This window comes from Neomonachus schauinslandi, chromosome 4, assembly GCF_002201575.2.
Source record: "Neomonachus schauinslandi chromosome 4, ASM220157v2, whole genome shotgun sequence".
In the NCBI taxonomy this organism is placed as follows: Eukaryota; Metazoa; Chordata; class Mammalia; order Carnivora; family Phocidae; genus Neomonachus; species Neomonachus schauinslandi.
The window spans coordinates 148,564,746-148,589,492 of record NC_058406.1 but is presented as its reverse complement, the minus strand read 5'-3'; the positions used below and the strand labels follow the sequence as shown (position 1 = coordinate 148,589,492).

General features: G+C 42.0%; 1 protein-coding gene across 1 annotated transcript in view; it reads right to left on the bottom strand.

Annotated features, from left to right (window-relative positions):
- Positions 1-9,081, bottom strand: part of SDC2 (syndecan 2) — a 95,680-nt gene extending 86,599 nt beyond the window's left edge. Inside the window, exon 1 of the mRNA XM_021688258.2 lies at positions 8,577-9,081. Within this exon, the coding sequence (XP_021543933.1) occupies positions 8,577-8,636 (60 nt within the window). The 5' untranslated portion in view covers positions 8,637-9,081. The remainder of the gene's footprint in view (positions 1-8,576) is intronic.
- Between the last annotated feature and the right edge of the window lie 15,666 nt (positions 9,082-24,747).

Genomic DNA, 24,747 nt, shown 5'->3' with positions numbered 1-24,747 from the left:
CTTTTATTATGTATTTTCTGCATCTATTGAGAAGATCATATTATCTCCCTTAAACTGTTAACTGCATTGCTTTTCTGATGTTGAAGCATGCCTTGGATAAACTCTACTTGAATTCATCATGATTCTTTTAATAAGCTGCTATTTTCAGTTTGAGAATATTAAACTTAATGAGAATATTAAATTTAAAATTTTGGCATCATAAGTGAAGCTGGCCTATGGTTTGTTTCCTACACCCTCCTTGTCTGACTTTCACATAGAGTAATGTTAACCTCATAAAATGAAAAAGAACAGATTCTATCATTCTCTAAGCTCTGTAACAACAATTGTTCCTTCAAGGATCAGCAGAAGGTACTTGTAAACCCCTCTAGGTCCGGTGCCGTTTTTTTAATTGAATTTTTTGTTGACATAATTGTAGATTCACATGCAGTTGTAGGAAGTAATACAAAGAGATCTCTTCTACCCTTTATCCAGTTTCTCCCAATGGTTAACATTTTATAAAACGATAGTAAATATCTCAACAAGGATATTGACACTGATGCCATCCACCAATCTTACTCAGTTACGCAGTTTTACTTGTACTCCTTTGTGTCTGTCTGTATGCGTGTATATATAGTTCTATGCAGTTTGATCACACGTATAGGTCTATGTATACATATATAAAAGTTTATTTAATATAACCTTAGTTTCACTATATAGTTTTATATCAGACTTTCTATTATAAAGTTTCCCAGTTATAAACATTCTTTGAATACATTTTCAATGGTTATATGGTGTTTAATGTATAATTTAGAATCTTTAACCAATCTTCTCTTATTGTACACACAGGTTGTTTCCATTTTTTTTAACTATTATAAGTAAATATTCAAAAAACAGATTTACCCAGCTATGGTAATTTCCTTTGGATAGATTTGAAGAGGTAAAATTACTGGGAAAAATGGGCTTTTCATATCTTAACACTCATAGATTCATCTGGTCCCAGTAAGGAACCTTTCAGCAACAACCAATGACATATCCTCTCACATCACCCACATTTAGAGAAAAGCTGAATACAAACATATCCCCAATATCTGAACACAGAGCTAGGCCTCCCCAAATCAGGAAAGAGAACCAGCTGTAAAAGAGCAGGCTCAATCCTGCAGATCCTGGGCCACTCTCTGAGTTGGAGCTAAATAAGCTCTGTAGCGTACAGAGCCCCCACTCTTTAAGGAGACAGAAAACCACGCATCAGAATAACAGTACCTGACACAGGACATAAAGCATGGATATGCCACTGTGTGAAAAGCTTCTACCTATTCTGTCTCACATAATCCTGAAAACCTTGTTTAGAATATTCCATTTTACAGAGGAAAAAACGGAGAACAGAGTGATTAAGAAATCTGCCCAAGGTGACACGGTAAAGGGGATTCAAACCCACCTCCAAAGACCAGACTCTGAGCCAGTCTACCATACTGCCTACTCTCAGATTCTTTTTTTTTTTTTTTAAAGATTTTATTTATTTATTTGACAGAGAGAGAGTTAGCGAGAGCAGGAACAGAAGCAGGGGGAGTGGGAGAGGGAGAAGCAGGCTTCCCGCCGAGCAGGGAGTGCCTACTCTCAGATTCTTGCTTGTGGTGTCCACAGCACTTACACCAGCTCCAGTGCTAACAGAGATGAGCCAAAGGGAAGGCACCAGCTAAAGGCCCCTCTGCAAATGGGACGCCTAGGCCAGAAACCAAATGAGGAGCCTGAGGCCCCTCGGTGACTTAGGCCTTAAAAAGCCCTTCAAATTACATCAACAAGTCATGTTGTGTTCTGTCTATAAAGATAGTGAATTCCATCACATCCACTGGTCTTGAGGCTACACCGGCTGATATCAGAAAATATATGAGAAAACACTAGACATTAGATCATGAACATTCAGAGCAATGTATGTAATCTCAGTACATGATGAATACTCAGTTCAAGTTAACAGATTACCATCAGCTATTAGAAGTGACTTACCTTTCAGTAATGTGAATGAATTCCCTGCTTCAATAAATAAAATAGTATCTGGCAGGAGCTTAATAATTACTTATTGATTAGGTTAATCTTAACATTTCTCCATTCTTACCCTGAAGCATATAGAAAAACTAAATATTAAAGACAGAAAATTCTTCTAGTTCACTCCATCATTTTATAAATGGGGAACCTGACATCCCACAGAGATTAAGATATGTAAAACCTCACTTTTACCCTAAAAATTGTACATTTATTTTTACTGCCTTTATATTTAATAATATATCACATGAAGCTACATATTGAACTTTTACTCTTTCTTGGTAAGAACTTGAAATAAATTATTTTCCCTTAATAACTGGATATCTCATTCCACATGTCGTTCTTATCATGAGACCAAACTCTATTAATTGCACATACTCCTTAAATATCAGTACTATTGGCATTTAATATACCTGTATAATCATAAAAGAAAAAAAAAACATCCAAATGCTTTGTAAAGGATGCATTTACTGCATCTCTGTGACATTTTTGACAAAACAGATTCAACAGTAGAGGAAAAAAATGTGAAAACCTATCTTGTCTTTAACAACATCTTCCATAGCTTGGCGTCCAAGACCATAAGCTGGCTCTCACATCATCAACTACATACCAGTTGGCCTCTCTCTGCTAATACGAAATTCAAATGGGAAATCTCCAAAGACTTCACAGTTTCTCCCCTTCTTCGAGATACCCAAGAAACACAGACATTCACAATTCTATTTCCACAGTGTTCTTTCCTATTCAGAGGCAGTCACCCCTCTAGCCTTGTTGCTAAAACTAACGCGGCCCCAGAAACAGACTTGTCAAAACGCACCGAGATTTTTAATAGTAAGAGCCGAAGCTCAAATTGCTAAAAGGAGAAATTTCACACATTTCTACCCTTAAAAAAAAAGAAGACTCTCTCTCTGCCCCCCACTCCCCAACATTCCCTCACCACCCCTGCCACCTCCTTCTAGGTGACCCCTGCCACCTCCTTCCAGCATCTGATACAGACAATATTCTCTCCTTCCGGTGTGCTGGAACCTCAATGGAAGCACACGGGAGGAAGCATGGAGGTAACCAATGATGGCAGGACTTGACTTCAATGTCTTGTTTATTTTTCCCACCAACACTGCAATGTTGATGAAACTGAGGTCTATCGAGTCAAAACTGGCAAACTAGCCCAGGTATACCCCCGGGTTGGTGGATTCAGTGGATCCCAGACCACACTGCTTGCAGTGGTCAGAGCAAAGCTGAGCTTCAGCAGAACCGGCCGATCCAGACTGCCCTAGCCACTGGCCCCAGCACTTAAACACGGATCATCGACAGGTGTTTACCAAGCTCGGCACCGCACAGGCGTCAAAGGTGTAGAAATAAGGGCCCTCCCCTCACATGGCACCAATGTCAACGGAAGAGAAAACTGCCCTCTTAGAATGTCAGAGGACTTAAGAACATTTTATACAGTTCCCTCATTTTCATAGACAAGAAAAGAGAGGCCAAGAAAGGAGGAAGAAAACCACTTAGTACCTTCTGTGCCTCAAGCACCATTCCTATGCTCCCTTATTATATGCTCACAGTAATCATGTTATAAAGGCATTCAGGTTCAACTTATACACGTGTACATATGTATTTTTTCAAATGACTTGGGAGTTTTAGTGTCTTGTCCAAGTGCTACCATATTAAGTGGCAAAGTACCAGCATCTGAACCCGGCTTATCCACTTCCCACGCCAAAGCCCTCTGCACTCTACTGTGGCCCCCAAGGTCACACAGCTACTGCCCACCAGCTAACACAAAATGGTATATAAAGAAGGGGTAAAGTATGTGATCCAGACCAATGGTTCCCAAATGTGGCTGATTCAGATAATTAGAATTATCTGAGTTGCTTCATAAAAATACAGATCACCCCACCCCCTTCCAGGCCACTGATTATGTTGGTCTGAGATGAAGCCCTGAGATTTGTATTTTCACACACTTCTCATGATTCTGATCATTTGTCTGCTGTACCATTTACAGAAAGCTAAAAAACAAGGGCTCAAACATGAAAGACCATCTGGAGCTTGGGTCTGCATCAACAGAATGTTAAAGGAGAAACACTAAAGAGGTGGCTATGTCCCAGGAGTGTTCACGACAGTGAGACCAGCGGGTCAGCGCCAGAAGACAGGATGGGGAGTGATCAAAGGGGGGATAAGTAGGAAGGAGCAATATGATGAGCATCTTACAAATCTGGCAGAGATATTTAGACTCCATGCCATGTAACAAGAAACACGGAGGTCTGCGGACCATGGGAACACCATCAGAATGGTACAGGATAAATCAAACAGTAGGTGAGCATCTGGACCAGGAAGAGCAACTACAAAGCACAGGTCTCAAGAAAGGGCACAGGCCCCAAGAAAGACAAAACTGACGGGGAAAGCTACCTAGATCACTAAAATGTGAGCTGCAAGAACACAGAGGAGTTAAGCCCGGTTTGCTCAATGCTTTATCCCAGGCACGTAGTAGGTGCCGAAGTGTATTTGTGGAATGAACCACATGTAGGTGGAGTTAGCAGTCCACTGAATGTGGAAGTCAACAAGGTGGAATGAGTCAAGGAGGTCATCAAGATTCAACTCCAAAAGACTAGAATTAAGATGATGGTACTGGCCCAACTGACTAAAAAAGGTAAATAAGAATAGCTTATTTTCAGCAAAGACTCTTCTTCATTACTTCTTGCTTTTTTTCTCTCTCTAAAACTTTATTTTGACTTCTGCTCCATGAAAGAATCGGGTGATTTTGAGATACCAGAATGTACCGTTAACGGTGGTAGAAATGGCAGGTCTTCTTCCATGGTGAGAAGAAAATGATGGGTGAGATGATTTAGTTTTGATTTTTGGCAATGGAAAAGGGACAGTGCTGTGAGAATCTAAACTCAGATGACATTCCTCACACCGTCTATTGGATCACTGCCAGCTGACATGCCAGGAACATAGTGGCTTGACCAGACTCCTTATAAACCTTAATGACAGAGCTGTCTGTGTTCTGTGCAGCTGGCTCAGCCTCAGGGCTTTGCCAACCTGGAAAGACTCCGGGCCACCTGCGGCTGACCGGTCAGGTCTCTGGGAACTTCTGGAGAGCTGAGAATTAGTCCTGCCCAGGAAAAAACTTGGTGATTTTTTGAAATCCTTTCCAAACTCATGATTATTCAAGGCGCCATGTGAGTAAGCATGTTACACAGTCCTTCAAAACTGGATGTACCAGGTCCCAGAAGTAGGAATCGGAGGGCATACTCTAATTCCTTTTAGGACATCCGTCTTTTGCAAGCCTGATCTTACAATATCTTTCTTTCCTAAATGATGTCTACCTACTGCTAATATCCAACTAAGAGAGAAACAGCCGAGGTTTTTATAAAATTCCCTAGCAAAAGTAATTTGTTTCATTACCAGCACAGCCAAAATATATTTTTTTATGGAACTGAAAAACATTATATGGTCCCAATTTTATTTTTCTTTCTTCTTTTAAAAAAGATTTTATTTATTTATTTGAGAGGGAATGAGAGAGAGAGAGAAGGAGCAGGGGGAGGGGCAGAGGGAGAGGGAGAAGTAGACTCCCCTCTAAGCAGGGAGCATGACATGGGGCTGGATCCTGGGACTCCAGGATTATGACCTGGGCTGAAGGCAGATGCTTAACTGACTAAGCCCCCTAGGCGCCCCTTATTTTTCCTTCTAATGCAAACTTTCCAAAGCCTGCCTTTCATAATGCACTGAGAGCTAACCCATGAGTCCAAATGACTTGACAGTTTCTTTTAATTTACACACATTGAAACGTGTGTATAAAATTCCCTTAGTTCAAAACACTCCCTTTTCTTAAACATATTTCCAGTTCAAATGATGTTTAGAGCCGTGTGCAATATATTATTCCTAAAGGTAAACAGTCACGTTTAAAAAAATGGATAGAAAAACAGCATATCACTACCTCCACACTCAGTCAGTCCTTCCCCTCACATGGTGTTCCCGCAGTGAAAGCCTTAACCTGCCAGTGGAAAGTATGAATGCATGACCACGAACAGTCCCTGCTCTCTCCAGCATCCAGAAAGGAAGGGCCACCAGTTTCTTTTCACAGTCAGCTTGGAACCTTCGCTCCCAAGAACCTCTGTGCCATGCACCCCCCCCACACACACACCTTCCCTTGTGCTTAGTATAACACTCAAGAATTCACTAACTGCAGACATTTTTCCTTTCCTCCTTTTAAACACAGATTTTGAGCTCGGACAACCACCACTTCTCCCAGGAAACAGCTGTCGTTTTCACATTAAAATAAGAGGTCCTGGAAATAACGTGCTCTAACAGCTAATTGTTGAAAAATGAAGGCTTTCAACTTCACATACATTGAGGCTGCTAGGCATCAAACGGAGACAAAAAGTAATTTAAATGGACTAGTGGCCATCCTGGGCTTTGAAATAGCCTAACAAAGACTCTCTGCTAGAGTGTCTAAACTGACATTTTAAAAATATCTAATCACCTTTTTGGATGATATTCCAATTACTGAAGAGAGTATCTACCACAGTGAAGGAGCTCGCTGTGAAAGCATCTAAACCTGGTCAGAAATGAGAAATATTAGAACCGCAAAAACAGAGTTCAGGGGAAAGGTGTCACCAGAGAGGAGAATAGTTCAGGCAAAAAGCTTCCTTAAAGAGCACCGTCAGATTTATGCAAAACTCCGGAGAGCCAGAAGATAGAGACATTCTGGAGAAACCCCAAACAGTAACACTTCCTAGCAAATCCTGAACAGGACTCAGCGATAAAAGGACTTCCTTAACCCTGTACAGCCTTTCAGGCAGGCTTCTTCTGAAAACCTTTAGAGGGAGTTCTCCCTTTGCCCTGTTTTGCAACAAGATGAGCAATCATGTTTTTTTTCTGAAATAAACAGAATCTCTCCCTTTCTGTGGACAATGAGCCAAAGTTCGTAACTGGCTGGGAGATTACCAGTCCCAACGGATGAAACGATCCTTTGCCAAAGAGAACTACTGATAAGGCTCGGAGTTCTATTTTACAGCCCAAGCACCCAAATACTCATCTATGCTGTACAGTGTACAATTCTACCCGCTCTTCAATCTCAAGGAACGTTGGGGGACCTGCTAGCACACACAGAGGCTCCCACACCGATGAAAAATGCCCGTCTGCTGCTCAGTGCCTAAGAGGTTTCCCACTCCTAACTGCCTCAACTCCAAAAAAAGGGGGTGTGGGGAGAGAAGGGGAAGGGAAATAATATTCCAAAGGCGAGGGGGGAAAACTCACAAAACCACCCCTGGGCAAGTCAGGAGGTGGCAAAGGGAAGAGATATGGCAACCAGAAGGGCCAGAAACGGCTGCGCTCCCTAACCGAAGCTCCAGAAGGCGCCGAGGCTGCAGACAGAACCGGGGGTGCTGGGCTTCCACCTAGCCGGGCAAAGCTCGGGGCGTCCAGGTAGGGGCCGCCACCGACAAGAAGCCCAGGAGGCAGTTCCCTTCAGAGGGCGCTCATTGGGCGACGCAGGGAACCAGCTCCGGCCCCAGAAAGGCAACCCAAAGAAGGAGAACCCAAGTTCCCGCAGCCGCGGCCGGGAAGGGAGGCTGGGCGCCCGCAGCCCGCCCTAGCGGGCGAAGGGACTCCTCCGGGCCTCGGAAGCACCCCTGCCAGGGCCCGCGAGGGCAAGCGTGGCAAGCTAGAAGCCTCGGTCCCCGAAGAACCCGGCGACCCGAGGCTGAGCTTGGCGTCACCCGCACCCCGCCTCGCCCTGCACGCTCCACTCCACTGCAACCCGTATTAACATGTCCTCCTGCCCCTGAGGGCCTGCGGGGCCGCCCTGCGCCCCTCAGGGAGGAGGGGGGCGCCGCAGGACTGGGATTCCAGGGGCCCGGGCCCCAGCATTTTCCGGCGCGTTCCGTGCACACCCCCCGCCCCCGCGGGACCCGGGACTGGGCCTCAGGGGGTAGTCAGCCTTTCCACGAAGTGTCTGCTCCCTCGCCCCAGCCGCCGAGAACATCAAACAAAAGAACTTTTGCAAACTTTCCTCTCCGGACACTCTCAGGTTTCTGAAATCCGGACCCCATCTCCTCACTACCAGCATTCAACCGACTAAGAAAGCTAGCTAGCGTGGGGGATGGTGTGTGGAGAAGGGGACCCCAAAGTTTCCAGGCTGTCCCTGGGTCTAGCCGAGCGCGCGGAGGGGGCGGGTTCCCTCGCTGGCCCTCCTCCTGCCGCTCTGGCCACCCTTTTCCCTAGGTCCTTCTCGGGCCACGCCGCAAGACCCCTGCGACGGCGAAGAAGTTGGGAGTGACTTCAGGGGCCTCTGCGGTTAGACAAAACTACGATTCTCGCGCCCTCATCCCCGGGGACCTCGCGGCAACTTCGGCGAGCCGCACTTTTCTGCGGGAAGAGAAGGCAAGGGGGAAAGGGGTGGGGGAGCGAGCGCATTTGTCCCAGTAGATTCTCGGCAGCCGAGCGCCAAGTCCGGGGGGGAAGGGATCCCCCAGGCGGCGCTCCCCGATTCCCCGCGGGTGCTGCGGACTCCCCATGGCTGCGAGCACCCGAAAACGGCTCGCGCTCCCCGCTCCGAGTCCACTCACCGACTCCGCCGACACGCAGGCCACCAAGACCAAGGTGAGCAGGATCCAAGCGCGCCGCATATTCCCCGGGGACCGGCTGCTCCCAGCCGCCGCTTGCAACGAGGGCAAAACGAAGCCTACTGCCTAGCTCCCGGCGCAGCCGGTGCAAAGAGATCCGGGCCAGAGCAGCCGCAACGACCGCGGCTGGGGCTCCGGCACTGGGGCTCCCGGCTCGGGGGCGCTCGCTGGCTCCTCCTGCGCCTGCTCCCGCCGCCCGCGGCTGCGCCCCGGGAATGCGGCGCCTTCTCACTTGTTGGTGGCTGCACTCCCGAAACCGAGTTGTTGCTCTGGGGAGGCTGCTCTCTCGAGCTCTTCTTGCACTGCGGCTGTTTTACTCCTCCGCGGACTCCCTCCCAGTGCCGCGGTTCAGTTGCTGGTTTTGAGGAATAAATTAGATGGCTTGGAATGTAGCTGCAGCTGAAGTTTGGAGGCAGAGCGCTGAGAGCGCGTAATCCGCGCGGCTGGAGCTCCCGGAGTATCTGGAGAGAAGCGCGTCCGAGCCGGGCTAGTGGCTCAGCGGCTGTGCCCCTCCTCCTCTCCCGCCACCGCCTCCCGCCCCCGGTCCTCCTCCTCCTCCTCCTCCTCCTGTTCTCCTCCCGCTCCCTCCCTCCCTTGCCTGCTTCTCCCCGGCTCCTCCGGGCTTCTAGGCGAGAGGAGGCGGCAGTGTGACTCCCAGCTAAACCCGGGAGAAATTCCTACAGGATTACGCCCCGATTGGCAGCTTCGGGGACCAGTGGGCGCCGGTGGCTCCGCTCTGTGGCCGCTCTGGATCTGCTCGTCCGCAATCAGAGCTCCAGCGCTCCAAAGCTCCTTCGTTTTCTCCCTCCCTCTCTCCTCTTCCTCTCTCCTTCACGCTCTTTTCTTCTCTATGTTGTCTCTCCACTCTCACTCTTCTGGCGAGAGATCGGTGAAACAACGGGACTCTTAATTTAGCTTTTCTGCCTGCGAGAAGTAGACCAGTAGAAACTGCTTTGAGAGTTGTTAAAACATACACAAACTTCACAGATGCCTACAAGCATTGTGAACTGGTCGTTAAGTCACAACTTCATGAAAATTGTGTTTTAAAAGAGGAGACAATAAATGTAATAAACGTGCCGTGAGAGTATTTCCCACCCTCCCTAAACCCCCCTTCAAAAAAAATAATAAAAATTTAAAAAGTGAAGGAAGACCCCTATAAACCCAAAAGGCAACACTTTCAAAGTTCATAATTTCATTAAGGATTTAAATATCATTTCTACCTCACACACAGTTTAAAAGGCCCTAAATCATTTTATAGGCTCCATTTCAGCTTAGGGGTGTTAAAGTTCAGAAGCTACAAATAGGGCAGTTTGATGAGAAATTGGATAGAGACACTGAATAACAACAGATTTAAGAGAACTTCAAAGACAAGAGAGAAAAAGTAATTTCTAGTTGGAAGAAAGTAAGGAGCATGTATTTCCTGAATAGAAGTAATTGATCAGAAATATTTTGTGATGGAAACTTTCTTTCAATTCCCTGTCTATGGTATGGATACTGCAGAACATGGCAAATACCTATTTTCTTCCAGTTTGTAACACTATTTTTTCTGACTTATGGAGTAAATGATTTATGGAACTATTCTGCTCTTAGAATGCCCACTCCAGGAGATCAGGGACCTTTCTGTCTTTTTCACCACTGTATTCTCATTCCTGGTACACGAAGACACACAATAAATATTTATTAAATAAACTTTGATCTAAAACTCAGTCTATACTGCATACAAGTTGTGAACCTTTAAGATACATAGATATAGATATATAGATACTAGGCCATGGTAATTTTTGAACTTAGAATAAAATACAGTCATACTCTGAGAATTAGTGTCTTAGTAACTTTTCACTGCAATAAATCTCAAATAAAGAAATTTAGGGACCTGGAGAGTTGCACCTCAAAGTCAGAGGCATCCAGCTCTTCGGTGCTGGGTGCCATCCACCAAGCTCCCCATGGGCAAATCTAAGGCATTGACAGTCCAAGAGGTAATGTGGAGAAATAGAAATGTGGGCAAAGGAGGAAAAAAAGGAAGGAAGGAAGGAAGGAAAAATCAGGAGAACTGGAAGTTGTATCATCAGAGGCTTCTGATTCCACAGAAACTGAGCTGGCAACTGTGGGTCAATGTGGGTCTAGCTTGGTCTTTGGAAGGATGAACTACAGCCATATTTTTAAGATGGATTCTTTGTGCCTTGAAGAATTTCACGAGATGGGGGAGATAGGGGCTTCTAAAAGGAATTTCCAAAGGAAAATGAGCAATGTGAGGGAAATGCAAAGAACCATAAAATGTTGCCTCTACTTCCAAAGGAGATCTAGTCTGCTTCTCAGGCTTTGGGCAAGGCTGCACCTCCCTTCTCCTCAACAGTTACAAACATCAAATAAATAAGAACTCCAGTGAGAGGGGGAAATGCACTCTTTGCTGGCTTCCTGAGTTACTGCTGCTTATTGGGGCATCTACCTAAGAAGAAGCATGGCAGTTGCTCTCTTGCTCTCTGATTCAGCTTGGGCAGACAGTGATAAAAATAAATAAGCACATGCATCTGTTCAAGGAACATATATGTCCTTGCACCTGAAGATGTACCCCAAAGCTCTTGGTGTCGATGAGACTCCCAGTGACTTGTTTTTTATAAATGATAACGCAGCATTGAGAATATGTGTAATAAGGGGATGGTACCATTGTGAGAGTCACACAATATCAGGTATTTGATAACAAATAAATATTCAAATCTTGTGTTCAAATGCATTAACAGGCATGACCAGAAGGAGAAGCTGGAGGTATAAAAGGCATTAATAGTAAAAGCACCTACGCAAGAGCTGGGTGCAAAACTGTTGCCTGTGCTGAGTGGGGCTGGTGGTAGGGGACAAGGGATGTCCGATGGTGCTAGGAACATGCCTCAACTTGGAAAGGATGAAGGTCTGTGTCTTAGTCTGTTTGGGCTGCTATAAGGAAAATATCATAGACTGGCTTATAAACAATAAAAATTTATTTCTCACAGTTCTGGAAGCTGAGAAGTCCAAGATCAGGGTGCTAGCAAACTCAGTGAGAGCGGACTTCCTGGTTCAAAGACGGCTCTCTTTTTGCCCTGTCCTTACATGGTGAGGGAGTTCTCTAGAGCCCCTTAGATAATAGCACTAATGCCATCCATGAGGGCTGCACTCTAATGACCTGATCCCCTCCCAAAGGCCCCACCACCAAATACCATCACCTTGGAGATTAGGATTTCAATCTATGTATGGGGGGGAGGTAGGGAGGGGGATGCAGGGGCACGAACATTCAGTCTACAGTAGCCTGTTTGTGTGTTTTGCTAACTGCAACTTTTTTAACTGAATAAAATTCTGTGGAATTTTGTGACATATATCTAATACACGAAAGGTAGTATAAGTGATTAAAGCCAAAGGCTCCTCCATAATGTATGTTTTCAGGTCCTCCATTTGAGGGCTGTGCTTTAAGGGGTACAGCAAGTAAACTAGCAAAATCAATCACTCCCCAAATAGCTCACTGATTGCTGAAGGAATAAACAACCTACCTCAAGAATCTAGGAGGAAAATATAGAAAATGAACAGAATATAGAGACAGAGCTGCAGACATGGAAATAAAAGGGGGTGGGGCAGTGAATTAAAAGGAACAGAACACATGAGAACATAGAAATGAAAGGTAGTAGAGACGTATTTTTCACCTAAGCTCACACACTGGAACCTGTCATTAGGGTACCTAGTGATATCACATTATCACCGTGGACAAGCAGGTGCTGTGGCCCAAGGTGAGCTGTCACAGTAGGAAATAGCAAAGGGACAAAGATGCCACTTTGTTGTTTATGGTTGTTCTTCACTTGCCATTCTCTGGAATGTTACCAGAGGTTTAGGCTAGAAATCGATTTAGTAGAATCAGCCCTGACTAAATTCACTTGAAAGGTGATAGAACCTGAGAATAAGAGGAAATCCAGCCAGCCAACTATTAATTACCCATGTTAATAATGGCAAGTGAGCTGAGACCATGACAAACATCTACAGGCCATCCAAAAAAAGTCTATTCTTAGCTTCAGATTTCCACTGTTCTCTTCATTCACTTTCATCATTCCTTTGCCAGGCAAGTTGGCTAATTTTTAAATTAAGAGTCGTCCTCAAATCATAAGTCTGTGACTAAAGTCCATGTCAAATTTTACCCTAAAACCAGAAATGGAAAATTTAAAGAAAACAATATTTATAGGCTACATCATTTGGGGGCATCAAACGTCTACCTACGAGTCATACTGGATATATGAACTTAGCAACGTTCCACAAAGGTATCTTCAAGTTACTTGCATTGCGTTTGTATATATCCAGTTGAACGGGAAAATAGAATCCTGGCTGATTTTATGTAAAATGGTACTGCTCTTGTTACTGCTATCTGTAGGCTCTGACTTTGATGGCAGCTGGTTCTAATCCCACTCACTGTTCTCAGACGTTTATTCTGTCCAAGGCCCTGAAGGAGAGCTCTACATACTGTATACTAAATGGTTCCACACGCTCTTGATCAGTTATGTAGACCAAGGCCGGGTGTGGGGAGAGGCAATTTATTAGTGGCCACTGGCCAATTAGATCCACCCTTCAGGTCATTTCAGCCAAGGAGCTCAGAGTCGAACTCAACTGTACATTGACCTGGGAGTCATCCAAAACTGCCAAGGGGTCCTCGTGTGATGAAACAGAAAAGGCTGATTGATGTACAGGGGAAAGAATAAAGCAGGTAAACAGAAAGAAGTAGAAATAGAGGACGCGTGATTCCAGAATAATGGAGGTTCCTGACTTTTTTTTTTCCTAGCTCTTTTGAGACCCAAATCAAATTTGTTCCTTTAGGATCTGCGAGGTATTTTAGTGTCCTTAAGGTAAATTTTTTATTTTTCTTTAGGTAGTACAAGAGGGCTTCTGTTCCTGGTCAACAAATGATCCCAGACACATGAAAATGAATCAGAGTTTTGACTATCTTCACTCTGAGTAGAATGAAGTCCTCACCATTTAGTGCTGGATAAGGCATACGTAGGTAAAGAACAGTCTTAATGAAGACAAACTACTATAAAAATTATTTAGATTTGTGAGGGAAAAAAAACTTTTAAAGAAGAAGATGGTTTAACTATTGAATTACCTTAGGGGAAATGCTTTCCTTATTCAGGAGAGCTAGGGATCTTAAAACCTCTAAAAGCAGAATAGAATACATTGATATTTCTCTGAACAGAATAGTATTAATACCGGGATCACCTACAGGTTAATGCAGGAAATTATTTCATTGAACATTTTTCTAAAATATCTAGAAGGCAAAGTGCACAAATGTCCTGGTGTGAAAATGTCACTAAATTCTTTCAGGTAGTGAAATGTGAAACAGGTAAGATGGTCATGGCTGGGTGAGCTCTTAAGTAACCCAATACATGAAGGAGACATAATGCATCCTCTTAACACCTGCTATTGGAGGAGTCCGCACACTGTAGTCGATAACAGCGCAGGCCTGACAACAGACAGACTGGGGTTTGATTCCCCGTTCCATCTCTCACTGTAGTCTAAGAGGCCTTGACCCCTGAGCAGGCCACTGAATCTAAGCCTGTTTCCTCACCTGAGATTGGCGATAATGGGTGAATGTGTGGAGTCTATGAACTAATGCACGCGAACTATTTAGCGAGTCACTTTAGTGAACTCAGTATAAATGCCAGTTGTCTCAATAAACGCCAATTGTTATAAATGCCAGTTGTCATTAGTAGTATTTCCTCTGCCTGGAATAACCTATCTGTTCACCCAGTTCTCTGCCTAAGTCCCACTTGCCCCTTTGGTGTCCGTTTAGAAGTGTCCTCACTAGCAAATATTTGAGGGCCTACTGTGTGTCACACACCCCCTCCAGGTAGCCTTCCCTGAGTCTCCTAGACTGAATAACAGACCTTTAGGACAATCAATTCTCACCTATTAATTATAATCCAGGATAGAATATCTGAGTATTGGTAAAACTTGCTGGTAGAAACATGTTTTATTGTAGCTAAAAGTATGAACAACAACAACAAAAAACTGAACAGCATTAGGAGGACATAGGAAACAAAAGTACCCATCATTCTCTCTTTAAAAAACCATGTGCACCATACCAAGTTTAAACCCAAATAAAAACCTAGGGAAAGAGTATAAAATTCCAACATGGCAAATTCTGAAATAAAAGTTAAGAGAATTGGATCGTGAAAACAAAAAACCATCCCTTTGAATTCAGATGGAAATAAGAAAAATGCTTCTGGGAATGAAAAGAATACTGTCTATCACGGAGTCCGAACTCAAAATGTCTACTTTTGCTCTTCTTATAGCTAATAGTATTGCCAGGATTAAGGACGCAAGTTCTCTACAGAACTCATCCCAGGGCTGCACCTCCAAAGCAGCTTTCCCTGCCTCCACTGAGCACAGGCACACCCCCAACGTGACCTCTGTGAACGAATCATTCCCTTTCCCTCCCTTCTCACGTAACCCAGATGGATACACACACATCCATGACACACACGAGGGGTTTTTTTTTGTTCGTTCTTATGTGTTTTACCACTAAACACTTTCTTCGTCTTGCAGAAATTCCTCCGAGTCCCTTGACCGAACTTCTATTCATTTTTTTAATGGCTGCGCATTTCCCTTTGGTGTTTCCCTGCAAAAGGCATTCTTTCTGTTTCCAGTTGTTTCCTAAAAACAATCTTACAGGAAATCCCTTTTATATATTTCTTTAATTAATGGGTGATTTTCTTTCTGTGGGCTAGATTCCCAAGAGTGGGATTGCGGAGTTGGGAGAATATAAATGTGTTTAATTTTATGAGATGTTGTTTGAGTTTTACAACACAAAAAGTTCCCACCACTGATGTTTGAGAGTATCTTTTTCTTTTTTCCACGTCTCAGCCAGCAATCGGTGTTAGTTTTCTTTTTGGCCAGTCTGATTAAGTATGAAGTGACAGCTCATTGCTAGTCTTATGCACATTTTCCTGCCTACTAGTGCTTTCGAGCATCTTTCCATGTGTTTGTTATATTTGGAGTTGGTCTTCTGTGAACTGTCTGTTCACACCTTCTCATTTTCCTACATGACAATATGCCTTTTTTCTTGTAAGAGCTCTTGTATGATTGCTATTAATATATCCATCTACAACTATGGTATTAATCCATCTTACATGTATTCTTACACATAGGGCCATTTACTTCCAGTTCTGTATTCTATTCATTGATCTGTGTGTCTATTCTCTTGTCACACCATATTCATTTGATTACCTTGATGATGTAGGACCCTCTGATATTTCCAATATCCCTATTCTTCTTAACCACACACTGTGTGGTTATCCATATAAATTTTAGGATATTTTAGACAAAATAAACCATTTTAGAATTCCAACTGAAATTCAGCTAGGCTTGGGGCACCTGGGTGGCTCAGTTGATTAAGCCTTTGGCTCCAGTCATGATCCCGGTTTCCTGGAATCCAGCCCCCGCATCGGGCTCCTTGTTCTGTGGGGAGTCTGCTTCTCCCCCTGCTTGTGCTCTCTCTCTTGCTTGCTCAATCTCTCTCTCAAATAAATAAATAAAATCTTCAAAAAATTTCAAGTAGGCTTATATTTTGGTTTTGGAACAATTCACACTTTTCATGATATTAAGGCCTCTCAAACCAGAAAATGTTATATTCAACTTTGTTCAGATCTTTAACTATTAGTTAATAAGGTTTTATAGTTTCTTTTTTTTTTTAAAGATTTTTAAAATTTATTTGACAGAGAGAGAGAGAGCGAGAGCAGGAACACAAGCAGGGGGAGTGGGAGAGGGAGAAGCAGGCCTCCCACCGAGCAGGGAGCCCGATGTGGGACTCGATCCCAGGACCCTGGGATCACGACCTGAGCCGAAGGCAGACGCTTAACGACTGAGCCACCCAGGCGCCCGGTTTTATAGTTTCTTATAGATCCTGTGAACTTCTTTTTATATATATTCCCAGTATTTATATATACTTTGTCACTATTATAAGTAGGACTTCCCCTGTGTTCATTTAGGAACTTTTGGTTAGAGGAAAACTGTTTTATCTTTTAGTATTTGCTATGCTACCATCTTAAAAATTCTTTAATTAATCTAAGTACATTTTTTTCCTGGAGTCTCTTGGCTTTCTAGGTGTACAATGATATCATCAACAAAAAGTGTGGTGTTTTTTTTTTAAAGATTTTATTTATTTATTTATTTGAGAGAGAGAGAGAGAGAAACAGCATGAGAGGGGATAGAGTCAGAGGGAGAAGCAGGCTCTCCGCCGAGCCGGGAGCCCGATGTGGGACTCGATCCCAGGACCCTGGGATCATGACCTGAGCCGAAGGCAGTCGCTTAACCAACTGAGCCACCCAGGCGCCCAAAAGTGTGGTTTTAATACCTTCTCAAATGCCTATGCCAGTTATTTAACAGCAGGAGTGCTATAAACAGGAATGGTGATAACAAGGTATTCCGCTCTGGCTTCTGATTTTAATGAAAATAATTTAGGGCCCTGTGTTTTATCATCTAGGATGACAGTTGTGGTTGGTTTGGGGGTAGTCTTCAGTAGATCAAAAAGTTGTGTTACTTATTACGAGTTTTTATTAGAAATGGTTGTTGAATTTTATCAAAGCCTTTCCAAGATGTATTAAGATGATTCTATGGGTTTTATCCCCTCATTGGTTGATGTACTAGATTGTGTTGATGTTCCTCGAGGGTGGTTTTCTAATAGTGAGTCACTTCCATGTTCCTTTAATAACACTTGCTTGGTCTTATTACACCTATTCTCGAGAACTTGATAATATCTGCTAGTATTTTACTTAGAATTTTGTGCATCTTATTTGAAAGTGATAATGGCTCTGTAATTCTTTCATCCCATTTTCTACTTGATCAGGCATTGGCATTAAAGTTGGGTTGATGACATAAAATGAACTTGGAGCTTTCTATATTTCCTCTCTGGCCTGAACTAGTTGGAACAGCATTGAAAAAGTCCGTTCTTTAGAGATTAGATAGCACCACTCCAGGAACCCATTTAATCTTGGTACCTGTTTACGTGGTAGCTCTTTTACCACCATTTCTTCTGCCACAATTGGGTCTATTTAAGCTTACTATTTCTTCTTTGTTCAATTTGTCATTTGTATCTCACCAGAAGGTCATTATTATCCTTGAGGTTTTAAAATCTGTTGCCACATATTTGCTTCTAGAGAGATAAGCCTTCTCTTATGACTCTTAAAATTTCTCCTGCATTCTTCTCTCATTCCTTACTTTGTCTCTGACAATTCTTTCTCATCTGGCTCTGGAGATTTAGCTCTTCTGTTATTCATCTTCTTTAGATTAAGTTTTGCATTTACTTATCCTTACTCTTTTTGTGTTTCTTTGCTTTCTCTTTTATGTTCATTCTCTTATTCCTTTCTTTTGTTTTAAAAATTGGTCTCTTAAAGACATGTATCATATGATCTCACTGATATGAGGAATTCTTAATTGCAGGAAACAAACTGAGGGTTGCTGGAGTGGGGGGTGGGGTGGGAGGGATGGGGTGACTGGGTGATAGACACTGGGGAGGGTATGTGCTCTGGTAAGCACTGTGAATTGTGCAAGACTGTTGAATCTCAGATCTGTACCTCTGAAACAAATAATGCAATATATGTTAAGAAAAAAAAAAGAAGAAGAAGAAGAAGGTAGCGGGAGGGGAAGAATGAAGCGGGGCAAATCGGAGGGGTAGACGAACCAGGAGAGACGATGGACTCTGAAAAACAAACAGGGTTCTAGAGGGGAGGGGGTGGGAGGATGGGTTAGCCTGGTGGTGGGTATTGAGGAGGGCACATTCTGCATGGAGCACTGGGTGTTATGCACAAACAATGAATCATGGAACACTTCATCTGAAACTAATGATGTAATAATGTATGGGGATTAACATAAGAATAAAAAAAATTGGTCTCTTTCAGTTTCTTAAATGGAATTCTAAGTTCTTTTATTTTGTCTTTTTTTTTTTTTTAATAATAAAAGCACTTGAGGCTATGCATTTTCAACCCTTAGGTAATTTGTTCTTTCAGTTTAAGAGCTTTTAAGATTTTCCAGTTACCCTTAGAATTGAGGGCTTTTACCAGGATATACCTACATCCTTGTGATTTCTTATCAATGTAGTTTCAGCTTTCAGACTCGGGTCTTTCTGTTCAAATCAAAGTTTCCTTGTTTGTTTCTTTAATTGTGGGTTTTGTGTTTTGTTTTGTTAGCTTTATTATTTAACGTTCCTCACTTTTTTTTCTTTCTGTAACTCCTATTATTTACCTGTTACTCTTCTTACTTGCCTGTTAAGTGTCCTAAATATATTCTCCAAATCTCTTATCTTTTCTGACATGATTTCCATTCTTCTTACGTTTTTGCTTGCTCTCAGACCACCAATTCAGGTCTTAATGGCAGTGAGCATTTCTCCTTTAACTTATCTTCTGAATTTTTTATTGGGAAGCCTTATGTTTTATTATCAACTAATATTATTTATTTGCAAATGCAATTGTGTTCTTTAAGTGTAATTTTTTTTTAAGATTTTATTTATTTATTTGACAGAGAGAGACACACAGCAAGAGAGGGAACACAAGCAGGGGGAGTGGGAGAGGGAGAAGCAGGCTTTCTGCCGAGCAGGGAGCCTGGTGTGGGGCTTGATCCCAGGACCCTGGGATCATGACCTGAGCCAGAGGCAGACGCTTAATGACTGAGCCACCCAGGCTCCCCTTAAGTGTAATTTTTTAAAACTAATGGTTCCATCTGTTTCCTCTAGCAGTTTTATTTCCTTGGGTATATGATCTAATAGTTTTTCCTCTCTCAGGCTGCTGGATACCTACTGCTTCAATGGGGTATTATACTGCTTTGTTGGCTGGTTTGGGTCTTAGATCTTGCTGATCAGAGTATCCCTATGATGGAGATCCACCAGTGGGGGAAAGCAAAGGGGTTTTGCTCATATGTCCCTGCACAGATAGGCAGGCATGCCGTCATTTCTCTTGCCTCCCTGCCAGGCCACCTGGAGGAAGCCTCTCTCTTCCCTGGTCCTCAGCCTTAAGAGCAGGGAAGATTTATCCCTCCTTGGCCTTTGCAGAAAGGATCAGAAAGAGTTAGCAACGGACGTAGAGCAGACAGTGTCTTCTGCCCTAGAGACATTCTGTGGCCCTTTTTTCTTTTGGATTCTCCTTGGGGAATTGAGGGTACACATGGGTGTGCATTAAGGACTGGCACTTTCGCGGCCTCTCCTAAGCTATTTTTTTATATTTTCTAAAAGGAAATCAACACTGAAATTATGACAGAATGGCTGGATGGGGCTGTGGCATCAGACCGACAGATATTGGTTTTGAAGCCCATTTAAGTGAGAACAGAAAAGGCTTAAAGAGCAAGAGTTATTTGCAAGGTGAACACTTCAAGGAAAACGTCATGCAAACCAAGGAATGTCTGTGTCACAGACTAGAAATTGTGGCCCTAGGAGTTTCCATCATTTGCTCAAATTGATCCAACTGGGGAGTTTTAGAGCCAGGATTCCCAGCCCAATGTGTCTGGAAGTTTTAAAAGTCTTCTGGAATCTCTTCCATAAATTTGAGGCATTAATTACCTGTGAGCTTTTTACAGGTTTAAGCAAAATTCATAAATATTTCACTGAGGGAGTTTCCAATTTTGTTTTTAATGTGTTTTTAGTTTCCATATATATAGGTTTTTAAATCTATCTTTTAATAATCAAGTGCCAATGGCTTGTATTGTCAGCAGAGAACATAATTTGGATATTTTTTCTGTCACTACTATGTGTCTCAAGCCAAAGAGGACCTCAAGGTAAACTCAGAACCTCCTTGCTGGGTGATGTTTATTTTCTTCTTGTACATATCCTTCGTGGAGGCCCTCCTGGAATATCATGAGCAGCTGGGGATACTGTGCTTCAGGGAGAGGCATAAAGGACATCTGAAGGTTCTATAGAAAAACAACAAAAATGACCACAGATTTAGGAGCTATCCAATGAGGAGAGACTAGATGAAATAGTAGGCTTCAGACAAGATGAAGGATAGCAGGAAAGGGACTGGTGTTTTTACAGTAATGAAAGTAATCTTGGAGAGAGGTCAGACTTGTTCATCAAATTCTAGATTTGGAACCAAAGGGCATGACTTAGTTCTTAGAGGAAAGAGTTTTAGGACAAATGAGAGAGAACTAATCGTGAACTTTTAGAAATTTCTTTTTGTTTTTGCTATATTTTATCATAAAAAATTCCAAACATGCATAAAAGTAAAAAGAATTACATACTGGAGATCTTTTTCCCAAATATGGCTTAGAATGAAAATATAAACAGATTCAAGAAGCATTTTCATAATATATACAAATGATGACTGGACAGTGGACTTTTAAAAGCCCTTAAGGATTTTGGGGATTCAAATTTTGAGATGAATATTTTAGAAGATGTGGATGATAAGAAACTTTGGGGTAGGGTGCCTAAGTTGACATGAGAAGGGAAGCACTGGGAGTGGGGGTGGAAGGAGCGGGTACAAATGTCCCAGAGAAATGTTCGGACATGTGAGAGGGAAAAAACTTGTAGCAGTTGGGGATGTGACAGCCTTGCAAAAACATGAGGAATTAGATCTCTGAACCGTGAATGTTAGTCATAATTTAGTTTGCTTTGCAGCACCATAAAAAATTCAAAGTTTTTATTAAAACAAAATGAAAGCTTATAAAAATCAAGTAATGTCACTTCTTCTTCTGGCCAGAATGGAGTAATTGCTACTGAGTTTGCCCACCTATCATAAACAACTATAAACTTGGACAAAATATATAAGGTAACTAGCTGTTTTAAAGCATTGCATAACAGGCAGTGCAGGATTGTGGTTCTTAGCAGAAAGGAAGCAAACAAAGGGACACTCATGGCTACCCTAACTTTCTATGTGGGAGAAATTTCTGGACCATGACTCAGGGAAGGAAAGCCGAAAGAGCAGTCTTGCTTTGTTGAGGAGATGAGATGAGAGATGGGGCTGCAGAATGCTGAAATGTGTGAGCAGGGTACCAGAAAGGATTTAGCTACACAGAGGGTGACCTCAGAAGTCTGTGTGGATCCCCGGAGAGGGCTAGCAGCCTAGTAGAAGACAGCTAGTGTGAGGCTAAAAGCAGCATAAAGATACTAGACATCCTAGAGTGCTGGTAGATGTTGGAGTCCTGATCCAGCTAGGGTAGAGACGTCATTGCATTCAGTTAACATCAGAGGAAGACCACGTCTTCAGAGTAAGTTCTAGCCATTCCCTAGGACTAAGGATAAATTCAAAAGAGAATCATTCTAACAGAGCATAAAATCAAGCCTGACAGGAAAATACAGATCTACCAGTATAGTAATTGTCTGTCAGAACAAAGTTCAGCACTCTTTGTTGTTTTCTTTCTTCCCTTCTCTTTCCTTCCTTCCTTCCTTTTTCCTTTTTTCTTTCTTTCTTTCTTTCCTTTCTTTCTTCCTTCCTTTCTTCTTTTTCCTTCCTTCCTCCCTTCCTTCCAGTAGACTCTAGTATGAAGCCCAGTGCAAAGCCAAACTCATGACCCAGAGATCAAGACCCGAGCTAAGATCAAGAGTTGGGACACTCAGTGGACTGAGCCACTCAGGCGCCCCAATTCAGCACCCAAAAGGAAGGCAAAATAATCCTTCCAACATATCACCCGTAATATCCAGAATGCCATCAATAATTACTAGACATGCAAAAAAATAGAAAAATATGACCAATGATTTTCTTAATCATTTTTCTTGAAAAAGAAGGTAGTCAATAAAAATAGACTCTGAGGTCATCAAGATGTTAGATTTAGCCAATAGGGACTTTAAAATAGCAATTACACATATTTCAAGGACTGGAAGGGAAAGATGGACAAAAAGAATAAACAAATAAGGAATATTAGCACATAAATGGAAATTAAAAGAGTCATGAAAATCCTAGAACTGAAAAGTAAAACATCAGGGAAAAAAATCAAGTAAAAAATGACCAGAGCCTAAGTAACTTGTGGGACAATATCAAATGGTCTAACACACATGTATTAGTGCCCCAAAAGAGAAAAAAAGGAGAAGAGGGGAGACTGGACGGGAGGAGAGAGGAAGTGATGGGAGGGAGAGAAAGAGAGAGATTGAGAGAGAAAAGCGAGGGGTGTAGAAAATAATATCTGAAGATATTGGCTGAAATTTTTCCAAATTTGGATACAAGAAGTTCAACAAATAGTGTGTGGGATGAATACAAAGAAAACCACATCTAGACACATTATGGTCAAGTTGATGGAAAACAAAGTTAAAAAGAAAATCTTTAAAAAGTCAAAAATAAGAGGCACCTGGGTGGCTCAGTCATTAAGCGTCTGCCTTCGGCTCAGGTCATGATCCCAGGGTCCTGGGATCGAGCCCCGCATCGGGCTCCCTGTTCGGCGAAAAGCCTGCTTCTCCCTCTCCCACTCCCCCTACTTGTGTTCCCTCTCTCGCTGTGTCTCTCTCTGTCAAATAAATAAATAAAATCTTTAAAATAAAATTTAAAAAAAGTCAAAAATAAAAGACACATTAGACCCAGAGAAATAATTATAGGAATGTCAAATGACTTCTTTTCTGCAACTTTGCTGGCTGGAAGACTGGGAGATTATCTTGAATGTGCTAGAGGGGGCAAAAGACAACTGTCAACCCAGAATTCAGTATCTAGTAAAACTGCCTTTGAAAAATGAGAATGAAATAGACATTTTCATACAAGCGAAGGCTGAGAGAATTCACTGCCAGCAGACATGCACTATAAGAAATACCAAGGAAATATCAAGGGAAATGATACCAAATGTAAACTAAATCTATAGGCAGGAATGAAGAACACCAGGAATTGTAAGTAAATGAATCACATTAAAAAATTTTTTCTTTCTTCTCTTAATTTCTTTAAAAGACACTTGATTGTTTAAAGCAAAAATAATTATATTTTTAGTTTGGGATTTGTAATGTATATGTAAGTAAAATCCAAGACAGCAGTAGCAAAAAGAATGGAGGAGGGATGGTAAGTGGAATTATACGTAAGGTTCTTACATTTTATATGAAGAGGTACAAAATTAATTCGAATTAGAAATCGATAAGGTAAGGATGCATATTGTGATCTGAGGGTGGCCAACTGCTGGTATGCCTGGGACTGATGTGTTTCCTGGGATGGTTAGTCATCCTATTTCATATGTGTGGCAGATAAAATAAAATTGGCAAGATCGTAGACTTAAACTCAATTATAGCAATACTGACATTAAATTCAAATGGACTACACACACCAATTAAAAGCAGAAATCAGTATAAATTTAAAAAAGTAAGGCTAAACTATAGGCATTTTTTAAGAAATGCACTTTTATGTATAAAAACTCAAATAGGTTGTTAGTAAAAAAAAATAGAATAAGTATACCTGGTAAACAGTAAGCCTAAGAAACTGTCAGACAAAGTGGACTTTAGACATTGTTACAAAAGACTGAAAAAAGACATTTCCTAATGTTAAAGTGTCAATTCCTCAGGAATACATCAATATATGTGAACTAGTAAGAGAGCTTCAACAGACACAAAGCAAACTTAAGGGAGAACTTAAGGGAGACAATCATACCTGGATATTTTAATACTCCTTTCTCAGTAATTGATATAATAGATTTAAAAATCAGTAAGGATATAAACAAAACTACCCGTCAGCTTAACCTTATTGGCATTTGAAGAGCACTATACCTACCAACTGCAGAATATGCATTCTTTTCAAGTGCACATGGGACATTGCCAAGGCATACCATACATCACCAAGGGACACCATAAACTGGGTCATAAAATAAGTTTCTATAAATTTCAGATTTAAATCTTACAGAATATGTTTTCTGTCTACAGCAGAAATGAACTAAAAACTAATAACAAATTAGAAAGTAATAATAATAAGATACTTAGAAAAGGCCTAGACATTTGGAAATTAAATAACATGCTTTTAAATAACCAGTGGATCAAAGAAGAAATCACAAGGTATTTGATAAAGATTTTTTTGAATTAAAATGAAAATAATGTGTTAAGTTTGTGAAATATAACTAAATCAGTATTTGGAGAGAAATGTCTGGCTTTAAATGATTACATTAGAAACAAAGGCTTAAAACCAACTCCCTAAATTTCCAACTTAAAAAGGTATAAAAGGGGGTCGCCTGGGTG